The 15767-nt window shown below is 49.6% G+C and overlaps 1 protein-coding gene across 4 annotated transcripts in view; it reads left to right on the top strand.

The window, feature by feature from the left end:
* Window positions 1–10727: 10727 nt before the first annotated feature.
* Window positions 10728–15767, top strand: part of LOC140350547 (lactadherin-like) — a 53780-nt gene continuing 48740 nt past the window's right edge. For 3 of the 4 annotated variants that reach the window (XM_072436130.1, XM_072436131.1, XM_072436132.1), the window contains exon 1: window positions 10730–10916. In XM_072436130.1, the coding sequence (XP_072292231.1) occupies window positions 10847–10916 (70 nt within the window). In that variant the 5' untranslated portion in view covers window positions 10730–10846. Of the gene's footprint in view, window positions 10917–15767 lie in introns of all 4 variants that reach the window. The other variant, XM_072436133.1, reaches the window with a different exon arrangement.

The raw sequence follows: 15767 nt of genomic DNA, 5'->3' as shown, positions 1-15767 counted from the left end.
AGGACCAGTTTAGGGCCAGTTTAGGACCAGTTTAGGACCAGTTTAGGATCAGTTTAGGATCAGTTTAGGATCAGTTTAGGACCAGTTTAGGGCCAGTTTAGGACCAGTTTAGGACCAGCTCTGGACCAGTTTAGCACCAGTTCTGGACCAGTTTAGGACCAGTTTAGGGCCAGTTTAGGACCAGTTTAGGACCAGTTTAGGACCAGTTTAGGGCCAGTTCTGGACCAGTTTAGGGCCAGTTTAGGGCCAGTTTAGGACCAGTTTAGGACCAGTTTAGGGCCAGTTTAGGGCCAGTTTAGGACCAGTTCAGGGCCAGTTTAGGATCAGTTTAGGACCAGCTCTGGACCAGTTTAGGACCAGTTTAGCACCAGTTCTGGACCAGTTTAGGACCAGTTTAGGGCCAGTTTAGGACCAGTTTAGGACCAGTTTAGGACCAGTTTAGGACCAGTTCTGGACCAGTTTAGGACCAGTTTAGGACCAGTTCTGGACCAGTTTAGGACCAGTTTAGCACCAGTTCTGGACCAGTTTAGGACCAGTTTAGGGCCAGTTTAGGACCAGTTTAGGACCAGTTCTGGACCAGTTTAGGACCAGTTTAGGGCCAGTTTAGGACCAGTTTAGGACCAGTTTAGGACCAGTTTAGCACAAGTTCTGGACCAGTTTAGGACCAAATAAGGACCAGTTTAGGACCAGTTCTGGACAAGTTTAGCACCAGTTCTGGACCAGGTTAGCACTAGTTCTGGACCAGTTTAGGACCAAATAAGGACCAGTTTAGGACCAGTTCTGGACCAGTTCTGGACCAGTTTAGCACCAGTTCGACCAGTTTAGGACCAGTTTAGGACCAGCTCTGGACCAGTCTAGGACCAGTTCTGGACCAGTTCTGGACCAGTTCTGGACCAGTTCAGGACCAAATAAAGACCAGTTTAGGACCAGTTCTGGACCAGTTTAGCACCAGTTCGACCAGTTGAGGACCAGTTTAGCACCAGTTCTGGACCAGTTTAGGACCAAATAAGGACCAGTTTAGGACCAGTTCTGGACCAGTTCTGGACCAGTTCTGGACCAGTTTAGCACCAGTTCGACCAGTTTAGGACCAGTTTAGGACCAGCTCTGGACCAGTCTAGGACCAGTTCTGGACCAGTTCTGGACCAGTTCTGGACCAGTTTAGGACCAGTTTAGCACCAGTTCTGGACTAGTTTAGGACCAATTCAGGACCAGGTCTGGACCAGTTCAGGACCAGGTCTGGACCAGTTCAGGACCAATTCTGGACCAGTTCAGGACCAGTTTAGAACCAGTTCTGGACCAATTTAGGACCAGTTTAGGACCAGTTCTGGACCAGTTTAGGACCAGTTTAGGACCAGTTCTGGACCAATTTAGGACCAGTTTAGGACCAGTTTAGGACCAGTTCTGGACCAGTTTAGGATCAGTTTAGGATCAGTTTAGGACCAGTTTAGGACCAGTTTAGGACCAGTTTAGGACCAGTTCTGGACCAGTTCAGGACCAGTTTAGGACCAGTTTAGGACCAGTTCTGGACTAGTTTAGGATCAGTTTAGGATCAGTTTAGGACCAGTTTAGGGCCAGTTTAGGGCGAGTTTAGGGCCAGTTTAGGACCAGTTTAGGACCAGTTTAGGACCAGTTTAGGACCAGCTCTGGACCAGTTTAGGACCAGTTTAGGGCCAGTTTAGGACCAGTTTAGGATCAGTTTAGGACCAGTTTAGGGCCAGTTTAGGACCAGTTTAGGACCAGTTTAGGACCAGTTTAGGGCCAGTTTAGGACCAGTTTAGGATCAGTTTAGGACCAGTTTAGGGCCAGTTTAGGACCAGTTTAGGACCAGCTCTGGACCAGTTTAGCACCAGTTCTGGACCAGTTTAGGACCAGTTTAGGACCAGTTTAGGACCAGTTTAGGGCCCGTTTAGGACCAGTTTAGGACCAGTTCTGGACCAGTTTAGGACCAGTTTAGGACCAGCTCTGGACCAGTTTGGGACCAGTTTAGCACCAGTTCTGGACCAGTTTAGGACCAGTTTAGGGCCAGTTTAGGACCAGTTTAGGACCAGTTTAGGACCAGTTTAGGACCAGTTTAGGGCCAGTTTAGGACCAGTTTAGGGCCAGTTTAGGGCCAGTTTAGGACCAGTTCAGGGCCAGTTTAGGATCAGTTTAGGACCAGCTCTGGACCAGTTTAGGACCAGTTTAGCACCAGTTCTGGACCAGTTTAGGACCAGTTTAGGGCCAGTTTAGCACCAGTTTAGGGCCAGTTTAGGACCAGTTTAGGACCAGTTTAGGACCAGTTTAGGGCCAGTTTAGGACCAGTTTAGGACCAGTTCTGGACCAGTTTAGGACCAGCTCTGGACCAGTTTAGCACCAGTTTAGCACCAGTTCTGGACCAGTTTAGGACCAGTTTAGGACCAGTTCTGGACCAGTTTAGGACCAGTTTAGGGCCAGTTTAGGACCAGTTTAGGACCAGTTTAGGACCAGTTTAGGAACAGTTTAGGACCAGTTTAGGGCCAGTTTAGGACCAGTTTAGGACCAGTTTAGGACCAGTTTAGGGCCAGTTTAGGACCAGTTTAGGACCAGTTCTGGACCAGTTTAGGACCAGTTCTGGACCAGTTTAGGACCAGTTCTGGACCAGTTTAGGACCAGTTCAGGGCCAGTTTAGGATCAGTTTAGGACCAGCTCTGGACCAGTTTAGGACCAGTTTAGCACCAGTTCTGGACCAGTTTAGGACCAGTTTAGGGCCAGTTTTGGACCAGTTCTGGACCAGTTTAGGACCAGTTTAGGACCAGCTCTGGACCAGTTTAGGACCAGTTTAGGGCCAGTTTAAGACCAGTTTAGGACCAGTTTCGCACAAGTTCTGGACCAGTTTAGGACCAAATAAGGACCAGTTCTGGACCAGTTTAGCACCAGTTCTGGACCAGTTTAGGACCAGTTTAGCACCAGTTCTGGACTAGTTTAGGACCAGTTCAGGACCAGGTCTGGACCAGTTCAGGACCAATTCTGGACCAGTTCAGGACCAGTTTAGCACCAGTTCTGGACCAGTTAAGGACCCGTTTAGGACCCGTTTAGAACCAGGTCTGAACCAGTTTAGGACCAGTTCTGGACCAGTTTAGCACCAGTTCGACCAGTTGAGGACAAGTTTAGCACCAGTTCTGGACCAGGTTAGCACTAATTCTGGACCAGTTTAGGACCAAATAAGGACCAGTTCTGGACCAGTTCTGGACCAGTTTAGCACCAGTTCGACCAGTTTAGGACCAGTTTAGGACCAGCTCTGGACCACTCTAGGACCAGTTCTGGACCAGTTCTGGACCAGTTTAGGACCAGTTTAGCACCAGTTCTGGACCAGTTCTGGACCAGTTCTGGACCAGTTTAGGACCAGTTTAGGACCAGTTCTGGACCAGTTTAGGACCAGTTTAGGACCAGCTCTGGACCAGTTTAGGACCAGTTTAGCACCAGTTCTGGACCAGTTTAGGACCAGTTTAGGGCCAGTTTAGGACCAGTTTAGCACAAGTTCTGGACCAGTTTAGGACCAAATAAGGACCAGTTCTGGACCAGTTTAGGACCAGTTTAGGGCCAGTTTAGGACCAGTTTAGGACCAGTTTAGGACCAGTTTAGGACCAGTTTAGCACAAGTTCTGGACCAGTTTAGGACCAAATAAGGACCAGTTCTGGACCAGTTTAGCACCAGTTCTGGACCAGTTCTGGACCAGTTCTGGACCAGTTCTGGACCAGTTTAGGACCAGTTTAGCACCAGTTCTGGACTAGTTTAGGACCAGTTCAGGACCAGGTCTGGACCAGTTCAGGACCAATTCTGGACCAGTTCAGGACCAGTTTAGCAACAGTTCTGGAACAGTTAAGGACCCGTTTAGGGCCAGTTTAGGACCAGTTTAGGACCAGTTTAGCACAAGTTCTGGACCAGTTTAGGACCAAATAAGGACCAGTTCTGGACCAGTTTAGCACCAGTTCTGGACCAGTTCTGGACCAGTTCTGGACCAGTTTAGGACCAGTTTAGGACCAGTTTAGCACCAGTTCTGGACTAGTTTAGGACCAGTTCAGGACCAGGTCTGAACCAGTTTAGGACCAGTTCTGGACCAGTTTAGCACCAGTTCGACCAGTTGAGGACCAGTTCTGGACCAGGTTAGCACTAGTTCTGGACCAGTTTAGGACCAAATAAGGACCAGTTTAGGACCAGTTCTGGACCAGTTCTGGACCAGTTTAGCACCAGTTCGACCAGTTTAGGACCAGTTTAGGACCAGCTCTGGACCAGTCTAGGACCAGTTCTGGACCAGTTCTGGACCAGTTTAGGACCAGTTTAGCACCAGTTCTGGACTAGTTTAGGACCAGTTCAGGACCAATTCTGGACCAGTTCAGGACCAATTTAGGACCAGTTTAGAACCAGTTCTGGACCAATTTAGGACCAGTTTAGGACCAGTTTAGGACCAGTTCTGGACCAGTTTAGGACCAGTTTAGGACCAGTTTAGGACCAGTTTAGGACCAGTTCTGGACCAGTTTAGGATCAGTTTAGGATCAGTTTAGGACCAGTTTAGGGCCAGTTTAGGGCGAGTTTAGGGCCAGTTTAGGACCAGTTTAGGATCAGTTTAGGACCAGTTTAGGGCCAGTTTAGGACCAGTTTAGGACCAGCTCTGGACCAGTTTAGCACCAGTTCTGGACCAGTTTAGGACCAGTTTAGGACCAGTTTAGGACCAGTTTAGGGCCCGTTTAGGACCAGTTTAGGACCAGTTCTGGACCAGTTTAGGACCAGTTTAGGACCAGCTCTGGACCAGTTTGGGACCAGTTTAGCACCAGTTCTGGACCAGTTTAGGACCAGTTTAGGGCCAGTTTAGGACCAGTTTAGGACCAGTTTAGGACCAGTTTAGGGCCAGTTTAGGACCAGTTTAGGGCCAGTTTAGGGCCAGTTTAGGACCAGTTCAGGGCCAGTTTAGGATCAGTTTAGGACCAGTTCTGGACCAGTTTAGGACCAGTTTAGCACCAGTTCTGGACCAGTTTAGGACCAGTTTAGGGCCAGTTTAGCACCAGTTTAGGGCCAGTTTAGGACCAGTTTAGGACCAGTTTAGGGCCAGTTTAGGACCAGTTTAGGACCAGTTCTGGACCAGTTTAGGACCAGTTTAGCACCAGTTCTGGACCAGTTTAGGACCAGCTTAGGGCCAGTTTAGGACCAGTTTAGGACCAGTTTAGGACCAGTTTAGGACCAGTTTAGGACCAGTTTAGGACCAGTTCTGGACCAGTTTAGGACCAGTTTAGGGCCAGTATAGGACCAGTTTAGGACCAGTTCTGGACCAGTTTAGGACCAGTTTAGGGCCAGTTTAGGACCAGTTTAGGACCAGTTTAGGACCAGTTTAGGGCCAGTTTAGGGCCAGTTTAGGACCAGTTTAGGACCAGTTTAGGGCCAGTTTAGGACCAGTTTAGGACCAGTTTAGGGCCAGTTTAGGACCAGTTTAGGACCAGTTTAGGACCAGTTCTGGACCAGTTTAGGACCAGTTCTGGACCAGTTTAGGACCAGTTTAGGGCCAGTTTAGGACCAGTTTAGGGCCAGTTTAGGACCAGTTTAGGACCAGTTTAGGACCAGTTCTGGACCAGTTTAGGACCAGTTCTGGACCAGTTTAGGACCAGTTTAGGACCAGTTTAGGACCAGTTTAGGGCCAGTTTAGGACCAGTTTAGGACCAGTTTAGGGCCAGTTTAGCCGTGTAAAGTGTTATAAAAAGACTGGACCTGTAGAACAGAAGAATCCGTGTGAAACGTCCCGGATCCGGAGCTGCAGGAGGATTATGAGCGACGTGCGGCGCGTCATCAGCGCGTCATCAGCGCGTCATCAGCGCGTCATCAGCGCGTCATCAGCGCGTCATCAGCGCCTGGACGTTTCACGCACAAACGTCAAACAAAGTAAAGTTTGGACAAACTCGACTCAAAGCGTAACGTCCAGATCTGACCCGAGCCGCGGAACGAACTCTCCTGTCGAACTTCACAAGGTCCTCACAACCCGAGACAAGCCGAGACAAGCCGGGTTAAAACCTGCTCCAGACTCGGCCCGGCCCACGCCTCCTCCAGGCTCACGTCTGACCCGGGACAGAGCCGCGTTAGAGCCGCGTTAGACCTGGTTTAGACCTGGTTTAGACCTGGTTTAGACCTGGTTTAGTCCTGGTTTAGACCTGGTTTAGACCTGGTTTAGTCCTGGTTTAGACCTGGTTTAGACCTGGTTTAGTCCTGGTTTAGACCTGGTTTAGACCTGGTTTAGACCTGGTTTAGACCTGGTTTAGACCTGGTTTAGTCCTGGTTTAGACCTGGTTTAGACCTGGTTTAGACCTGGTTTAGACCTGGTTTAGTCCTGGTTTAGACCTGGTTTAGTCCTGGTTTAGTCCTGGTTTAGACCTGGTTTAGACCTGGTTTAGACCTGGTTTAGACCTGGTTTAGTCCTGGTTTAGACCTGGTTTAGTCCTGGTTTAGACCTGGTTTAGACCTGGTTTAGACCTGGTTTAGACCTGGTTTAGACCTGGTTTAGACCTGGTTTAGTCCTGGTTTAGACCTGGTTTAGTCCTGGTTTAGACCTGGTTTAGACCTGGTTTAGTCCTGGTTTAGACCTGGTTTAGTCCTGGTTTAGACCTGGTTTAGACCTGGTTTAGACCTGGTTTAGTCCTGGTTTAGACCTGGTTTAGTCCTGGTTTAGTCCTGCTTTAGTCTCTGTTTGGTTCACTTCAGTTTCCTTGAGCCGTGCCGCCTTCACTGCAGCTCGGAAATCAGAAAACGAGAATCCAAAGCGCAATAAAATAATCCCTAAAAGAATGTTTCGTCATTTCACCAGAGCCACGTGGTTTCTACGTCATCGCAACGTCACAACTGAATTTATTTAGTTCAGTTTTATGACGTTTAAGGCGCGTGCGTCTTCAGGGGCAAGTGGAAAATCCCGCCACGTGTGAAGCAGCGCGCGCCCAGGTGTAACTTACACCTGAGGAGAGCGCGTGCGCGGCGGAGGAGAGCGCGTGCGCGGCGGAGGAGAGCGCGTGCGCGGCGCGTGCGCGTGGGGGAGAACGCGGCGCATGCGCGGTGGAGGAGAGCGCGTGCATAGTCCTGGCACCAGCAGGAGGCGGGTCAGATAAAACAGATCCTGAAGGGTTTATTTTGGTGCAGTTCTGCTTCTTCAACACGAGATGGCGCCATTAGACAGAGAGAGAGAGAGAGAGAGAGAGAGAGAGAGAGACATGTGACATTTGTGTTTCTCTCTCTGCGTCATCACAGGATTATAATCCATGACTTGATGCAGTTCTGCTCCTCACCTCCAGGAGGAGGTTGTGGGTTTCACCTCCTCCAGGAGGAGGTTGTGGGTTTCACCTCCAGGAGGAGGTTGTGGGTTTCACCTCCAGGAGGAGGTTGTGGGTTTCACCTCCTCCAGGAGGAGGTTGTGGGTTTCACCTCCAGGAGGAGGTTGTGGGTTTCACCTCCTCCAGGAGGAGGTTGTGGGTTTCACCTCCAGGAGGAGGTTGTGGGTTTCACCTCCTCCAGGAGGAGGTTGTGGGTTTCACCTCCCGGAGGAGGTTGTGGGTTTCACCTCCTCCAGGAGGAGGTTGTGGGTTTCACCTCCAGGAGGAGGTTGTGGGTTTCACCTCCTCCAGCAGGAGGTTGTGGGTTTCACCTCCAGGAGGAGGTTGTGGGTTTCACCTCCCGGAGGAGGTTGTGGGTTTCACCTCCCGGAGGAGGTTGTGGGTTTCACCTCCTCCAGGAGGAGGTTGTGGGTTTCACCTCCTCTAGGAGGAGGTTGTGGGTTTCACCTCCAGGAGGAGGTTGTGGGTTTCACCTCCAGGAGGAGGTTGTGGGTTTCACCTCCTCCAGGAGGAGGTTGTGGGTTTCACCTCCAGGAGGAGGTTGTGGGTTTCACCTCCTCCAGGAGGAGGTTGTGGGTTTCACCTCCAGGAGGAGGTTGTGGGTTTCACCTCCTCCAGGAGGAGGTTGTGGGTTTCACCTCCAGGAGGAGGTTGTGGGTTTCACCTCCTCCAGGAGGAGGTTGTGGGTTTCACCTCCCGGAGGAGGTTGTGGGTTTCACCTCCTCCAGGAGGAGGTTGTGGGTTTCACCTCCAGGAGGAGGTTGTGGGTTTCACCTCCTCCAGCAGGAGGTTGTGGGTTTCACCTCCAGGAGGAGGTTGTGGGTTTCACCTCCCGGAGGAGGTTGTGGGTTTCACCTCCCGGAGGAGGTTGTGGGTTTCACCTCCTCCAGGAGGAGGTTGTGGGTTTCACCTCCTCTAGGAGGAGGTTGTGGGTTTCACCTCCAGGAGGAGGTTGTGGGTTTCACCTCCCGGAGGAGGTTGTGGGTTTCACCTCCCGGAGGAGGTTGTGGGTTTCACCTCCTCCAGGAGGAGGTTGTGGGTTTCACCTCCAGGAGGAGGTTGTGGGTTTCACCTCCAGGAGGAGGTTGTGGGGTTTCACCTCCAGGAGGAGGTTGTGGGTTTCACCTCCAGGAGGAGGTTGTGGGTTTCACCTCCAGGAGGAGGTTGTGGGTTTCACCTCCCGGAGGAGGTTGTGAGTTTCACCTCCAGGAGGAGGTTGTGGGTTTCACCTCCCGGAGGAGGTTGTGGGTTTCACCTCCAGGAGGAGGTTGTGGGTTTCACCTCCTCCAGGAGGAGGTTGTGGGTTTCACCTCCAGGAGGAGGTTGTGGGTTTCACCTCCCGGAGGAGGTTGTGGGTTTCACCTCCAGGAGGAGGTTGTGGGTTTCACCTCCCGGAGGAGGTTGTGGGTTTCACCTCCTCCAGGAGGAGGTTGTGGGTTTCACCTCCAGGAGGAGGTTGTGGGTTTCACCTCCTCCAGGAGGAGGTTGTGGGTTTCACCTCCTCCAGGAGGAGGTTGTGGGTTTCACCTCCAGGAGGAGGTTGTGGGTTTCACCTCCTCCAGGAGGAGGTTGTGGGTTTCACCTCCTCCAGGAGGAGGTTGTGGGTTTCACCTCCAGGAGGAGGTTGTGGGTTTCACCTCCTCCAGGAGGAGGTTGTGGGTTTCACCTCCAGGAGGAGGTTGTGAGTTTCACCTCCAGGAGGAGGTTGTGGGCACCTCGAGGAGGAGGTTGTGGGTTTCACCTCCCGGAGGAGGTTGTGGGTTTCACCTCCAGGAGGAGGTTGTGGGTTTCACCTCCCGGAGGAGGTTGTGGGTTTCACCTCCAGGAGGAGGTTGTGGGTTTCACCTCCTCCAGGAGGAGGTTGTGGGTTTCACCTCCTCCAGGAGGAGGTTGTGGGTTTCACCTCCTCCAGGAGGAGGTTGTGGGTTTCACTTCCCGGAGGAGGTTGTGGGTTTCACTTCCCGGAGGAGGTTCTGGGTTTCACCTCCAGGAGGAGGTTGTGGGTTTCACCTCCAGGAGGAGGTTGTGGGTTTGTTGTGGGTTTCACCTCCTCCAGGAGGAGGTTGTGGGTTTCACCTCCAGGAGGAGGTTGTGGGTTTCACCTCCTCCAGCAGGAGGTTGTGGGTTTCACCTCCAGGAGGAGGTTGTGGGTTTCACCTCCTCCAGGAGGAGGTTGTGGGTTTCACCTCCCGGAGGAGGTTGTGGGTTTCACCTCCTCCAGGAGGAGGTTGTGGGTTTCACCTCCAGGAGGAGGTTGTGGGTTTCACCTCCTCCAGCAGGAGGTTGTGGGTTTCACCTCCAGGAGGAGGTTGTGGGTTTCACCTCCAGGAGGAGGTTGTGGGTTTCACCTCCTCCAGGAGGAGGTTGTGGGTTTCACCTCCAGGAGGAGGTTGTGGGTTTCACCTCCTCCAGGAGGAGGTTGTGGGTTTCACCTCCTCCAGGAGGAGGTTGTGGGTTTCACCTCCTCCAGGAGGAGGTTGTGGGTTTCACCTCCAGGAGGAGGTTGTGGGTTTCACCTCCTCCAGGAGGAGGTTGTGGGTTTCACCTCCAGGAGGAGGTTGTGAGTTTCACCTCCAGGAGGAGGTTGTGGGTTTCACCTCCAGGAGGAGGTTGTGGGCACCTCCAGGAGGAGGTTGTGGGTTTCACCTCCCGGAGGAGGTTGTGGGTTTCACCTCCAGGAGGAGGTTGTGGGTTTCACCTCCCGGAGGAGGTTGTGGGTTTCACCTCCTCCAGGAGGAGGTTGTGGGTTTCACCTCCTCCAGGAGGAGGTTGTGGGTTTCACCTCCTCCAGGAGGAGGTTGTGGGTTTCACCTCCAGGAGGAGGTTGTGGGTTTCACCTCCTCCAGCAGGAGGTTGTGGGTTTCACCTCCAGGAGGAGGTTGTGGGTTTCACCTCCTCCAGGAGGAGGTTGTGGGTTTCACCTCCAGGAGGAGGTTGTGGGTTTCACCTCCTCCAGGAGGAGGTTGTGGGTTTCACCTCCAGGAGGAGGTTGTGGGTTTCACCTCCTCCAGGAGGAGGTTGTGGGTTTCACCTCCAGGTGGCGCTGTTTCTCTTAAACACATATGACGCGTGTGATTGTCTTGTGGTTTAAGTTTCATCGGGACAGACGGTCTCTACTTATAATACACATCATAATTTTCTATTTGTTACTATTTATTTGTGATTAATTTATGAAATTTCCCCATGTGGGACAATAAAGGATTATTTTATTTAATCTTATTTTATCTTTCAAAGGGTTCAAAGTGACAGAAGTGTGTGACGTCACAGAGAAATCCTGTTTTTAAACCGTTCGCGAAAAGGGCGGGGCACATATTTGCAGGGGGCGTTTCCTGGCGTAACACTAGCCTCTGATTGGCTGCTGCTGCTGCTCCGGGCGCACGTGGTTCCGCTGGGAGTTTTCCACCGGAGCGGAGACGGAACAGAGCGCAACAGAGACGCAACAGAGACGCAACAGAGACGGAGCGCAGCCTCGAGTTTACCCGACAAAAGCAGCTCTTCCCCGGACACAGACTCGTCCAGCCGCGGCCATGGAGCTCCGCAGCCGGCTCCTGCTCGTCCTGGAACTTTTAGCGGCGGCGCTGGTGCTCGGAGTCCGCGGTAAGAGCTTTGTTTTCGGCTGTTTGTGTCCGAGCAGCGGCGGAGCGGAGGAGGACCGTTATCAGCGCGGAGGAATGTGCGGGACACGGGAGCACGGAGGGACACCGGGCGGGGACACTGGGGGACACCGGGGGGAAACACGGGGGAGATACCGGGGGGGGACACCGGGGGGAGACACCGGATACACCGGGGGGACACCGGGAGGACTCACGGGGGGGACACACGGGGGGACACACACGGGGGGACACACACGGGGGGACACACACGGGGGGGACACACACGGGGGGACACACACGGGGGGGACACACACGGGGGGGACACACACGGGGACACACACGGGGGGGACACACACGGGGGGGACACACACGGGGACACACACGGGGGGGACACACACGGGGGGACACACACGGGGGGGACACACACGGGGGGACACACACGGGGGGGACACACACGGGGGGGACACACACGGGGGGGACACACACGGGGGGACACACACGGGGACACACACGGGGGGGACACACACGGGGACACACACGGGGACACACACGGGGGGGACACACACGGGGGGGACACACACGGGGACACACACGGGGGGGACACACACGGGGACACACACGGGGGGGACACACACGGGGGGGACACAGGCTAAAGAACCTGGAGAAGGTGTTAGATAAGTTTATAACGGTCCAGAGCAGATTTAATGTTTAATGAAGTTTAATATTTCACATTTTTCTGTCACAGTTTCGACTTGTTGTTGTTGTTGTTGTTGTTGTTGTTTTTGAAGTTTGCCTTTGTCATGATTTGTTTGGTTTTTACAGTTGAATCTTCTTCTGTCTGAAATAATAATGTGACTTGAGTTTATTTGTTTTATTTAGTTTCTAGTTTTTGGACAGAACCAGTGATTACAGAGGGACCATGAAGCTGACCCCTGACCCTGTCCCCAGACCCTGACCCCTGACCCCAGACCCTGTCCCCAGACCCTGACCCCTGACCCCAGACCCTGACCCCTGACCCTGACCCCAGACCCTGACCCCAGACCCTGACCCCTGACCCCAGACCCTGTCCCCAGACCCTGACCCCTGACCCCAGACCCTGTCCCCAGACCCTGACCCCTGACCACAGACCCTGACCCCTGACCCTGACCCTGACCCCAGACCCTGACCCCAGACCCTGACCCCTGACCCCAGACCCTGTCCCCAGACCCTGACCCCTGACCCCAGACCCTGTCCCCAGACCCTGACCCCTGACCCCAGACCCTGTCCCCAGACCCTGACCCCTGACCCTGACCCCAGACCCTGACCCCAGACCCTGACCCCTGACCCCAGACCCTGACCCCTGACCCCAGACCCTGTCCCCAGACCCTGACCCCTGACCCCAGACCCTGACCCCAGACCCTAACCCCTGACCCCTGACCCTGACCCCAGACCCTGACCCCTGACCCTGACTCAGATTTAAAGTATTTCTTTTGCTTTTCTTTGGTTTGGATCCGTAACAGTTTCATATGTGACTCAGGTTCTGTTTTTGACTCGCTCGAGGTCAAATTTAGAGCTGAAGACAATAAGTCTTTGTAATGACTCATTTGTCCTGGAGAGTTAGTGTGTGTTTATGTTGTGTAACTGTTGTTATGGTGTGTTTATGTTGTGTAACTGTTGTTATGGAGTGTTTATGGTGTGTAAGTGTTGTTATGGAGTGTTTATGTTGTGTAACTGTTGTTATGGAGTGTTTATGGTGTGTAACTGTTGTTATGGAGTGTTTATGGTGTGTAAGTGTTGTTATGGAGTGTTTATGGTGTGTAACTGTTGTTATGGAGTGTTTATGTTGTGTAAGTGTTGTTATGGAGTGTTTATGGTGTGTAACTGTTGTTATGGTGTGTAACTGTTGTTATGGAGTGTTTATGGTGTGTAAGTGTTGTTATGGTGTGTTTATGGTGTGTAAGTGTTGTTATGGAGTGTTTATGGTGTGTAACTGTTGTTATGGTGTGTTTATGTTGTGTAAGTGTTGTTATGGTGTGTAAGTGTTGTTATGGAGTGTTTATGGTGTGTAACTGTTGTTATGGAGTGTTTATGGTGTGTAAGTGTTGTTATGGAGTGTTTATGGTGTGTAACTGTTGTTATGGAGTGTTTATGTTGTGTAACTGTTGTTATGGAGTGTTTATGGTGTGTAACTGTTGTTATGGAGTGTTTATGGTGTGTAACTGTTGTTATGGAGTGTTTATGTTGTGTAACTGTTGTTATGGTGTGTTTATGGTGTGTAACTGTTGTTATGGAGTGTTTATGGTGTGTAACTGTTGTTATGGAGTGTTTATGGTGTGTAACTGTTGTTATGGTGTGTTTATGGTGTGTAACTGTTGTTATGGAGTGTTTATGGTGTGTAACTGTTGTTATGGAGTGTTTATGGTGTGTAACTGTTGTTATGGAGTGTTTATGTTGTGTAAGTGTTGTTATGGTGTGTTTATGGTGTGTAACTGTTGTTATGGAGTGTTTATGGTGTGTAACTGTTGTTATGGAGTGTTTATGGTGTGTAACTGTTGTTATGGTGTGTTTATGGTGTGTAACTGTTGTTATGGAGTGTTTATGGTGTGTAACTGTTGTTATGGAGTGTTTATGGTGTGTAACTGTTGTTATGGAGTGTTTATGGTGTGTAACTGTTGTTATGGTGTGTTTATGGTGTGTAAGTGTTGTTATGGTGTGTTTATGTTGTGTAACTGTTGTTATGGTGTGTTTATGGTGTGTAACTGTTGTTATGGAGTGTTTATGGTGTGTAAGTGTTGTTATGGAGTGTTTATGGTGTGTAAGTGTTGTTATGGAGTGTTTATGGTGTGTAACTGTTGTTATGGAGTGTTTATGGTGTGTAAGTGTTGTTATGGAGTGTTTATGGTGTGTAACTGTTGTTATGGTGTGTTTATGTTGTGTAAGTGTTGTTATGGAGTGTTTATGGTGTGTAAGTGTTGTTATGGAGTGTTTATGGTGTGTAACTGTTGTTATGGTGTGTTTATGTTGTGTAACTGTTGTTATGGAGTGTTTATGGTGTGTAACTGTTGTTATGGTGTGTTTATGTTGTGTAACTGTTGTTATGGTGTGTTTATGGTGTGTAACTGTTGTTATGGTGTGTTTATGTTGTGTAACTGTTGTTATGGAGTGTTTATGGTGTGTAAGTGTTGTTATGGTGTGTTTATGGTGTGTAAGTGTTGTTATGGAGTGTTTATGTTGTGTAACTGTTGTTATGGAGTGTTTATGGTGTGTAACTGTTGTTATGGAGTGTTTATGGTGTGTAACTGTTGTTATGGAGTGTTTATGGTGTGTAACTGTTGTTATGGTGTGTTTATGGTGTGTAACTGTTGTTATGGAGTGTTTATGGTGTGTAAGTGTTGTTATGGAGTGTTTATGGTGTGTAAGTGTTGTTATGGAGTGTTTATGGTGTGTAACTGTTGTTATGGTGTGTTTATGGTGTGTAACTGTTGTTATGGTGTGTTTATGTTGTGTAACTGTTGTTATGGAGTGTTTATGGTGTGTAACTGTTGTTATGGTGTGTTTATGTTGTGTAACTGTTGTTATGGAGTGTTTATGGTGTGTAACTGTTGTTATGGTGTGTTTATGTTGTGTAACTGTTGTTATGGTGTGTTTATGGTGTGTAAGTGTTGTTATGGTGTGTTTATGTTGTGTAACTGTTGTTATGGAGTGTTTATGGTGTGTAACTGTTGTTATGGTGTGTTTATGGTGTGTAACTGTTGTTATGGTGTGTTTATGGTGTGTAACTGTTGTTATGGTGTGTTTATGTTGTGTAACTGTTGTTATGGAGTGTTTATGGTGTGTAAGTGTTGTTATGGAGTGTTTATGGTGTGTAACTGTTGTTATGGAGTGTTTATGGTGTGTAACTGTTGTTATGGTGTGTTTATGTTGTGTAACTGTTGTTATGGAGTGTTTATGTTGTGTAACTGTTGTTATGGAGTGTTTATGGTGTGTAACTGTTGTTATGGAGTGTTTATGGTGTGTAAGTGTTGTTATGGAGTGTTTATGGTGTGTAAGTGTTGTTATGGAGTGTTTATGGTGTGTAAGTGTTGTTATGGTGTGTTTATGGTGTGTAACTGTTGTAATGGAGTGTTTATGGTGTGTAAGTGTTGTTATGGAGTGTTTATGGTGTGTAAGTGTTGTTATGGAGTGTTTATGGTGTGTAAGTGTTGTTATGGTGTGTTTATGGTGTGTAACTGTTGTTATGGAGTGTTTATGGTGTGTAAGTGTTGTTATGGAGTGTTTATGGTGTGTAAGTGTTGTTATGGTGTGTTTATGGTGTGTAAGTGTTGTTATGGAGTGTTTATGGTGTGTAACTGTTGTTATGGAGTGTTTATGGTGTGTAAGTGTTGTTATGGTGTGTTTATGGTGTGTAACTGTTGTTATGGTGTGTTTATGGTTTGTAAGTGTTGTTATGGAGTGTTTATGGTGTGTAACTGTTGTTATGGAGTGTTTATGGTGTGTAACTGTTGTTATGGAGTGTTTATGGTGTGTAAGTGTTGTTATGGTGTGTTTATGGTGTGTAACTGTTGTTATGGAGTGTTTATGGTGTGTAAGTGTTGTTATGGAGTGTTTATGGTGTGTAAGTGTTGTTATGGAGTGTTTATGGTGTGTAAGTGTTGTTATGGTGTGTTTATGGTGTGTAAGTGTTGTTATGGAGTGTTCATGGTGTGTAACTGTTGTTATGGAGTGTTTATGTTGTGTAACTGTTGTTATGGAGTGTTCATGGTGTGTAACTGTTGTTATGGAGTGTTTATGGTGTGTAACTGTTGTTATGGAGTGTTTATGGTGTGTAACTGTTGTTATGGAATGTTTATGGAGTGTCGATGGCGTGTTTATGGAG

Source organism: Eucyclogobius newberryi, unplaced genomic scaffold (genome assembly GCF_026437365.1).
Source record: "Eucyclogobius newberryi isolate DKJ021-1_F unplaced genomic scaffold, fEucNew1.0.hap1 SCAF_71, whole genome shotgun sequence".
NCBI classification, from domain to species: Eukaryota; Metazoa; Chordata; class Actinopteri; order Gobiiformes; family Gobiidae; genus Eucyclogobius; species Eucyclogobius newberryi.
The sequence above is the reverse complement of the archived record's forward strand: the minus strand, read 5'-3'. Positions and strand labels throughout refer to the sequence as shown.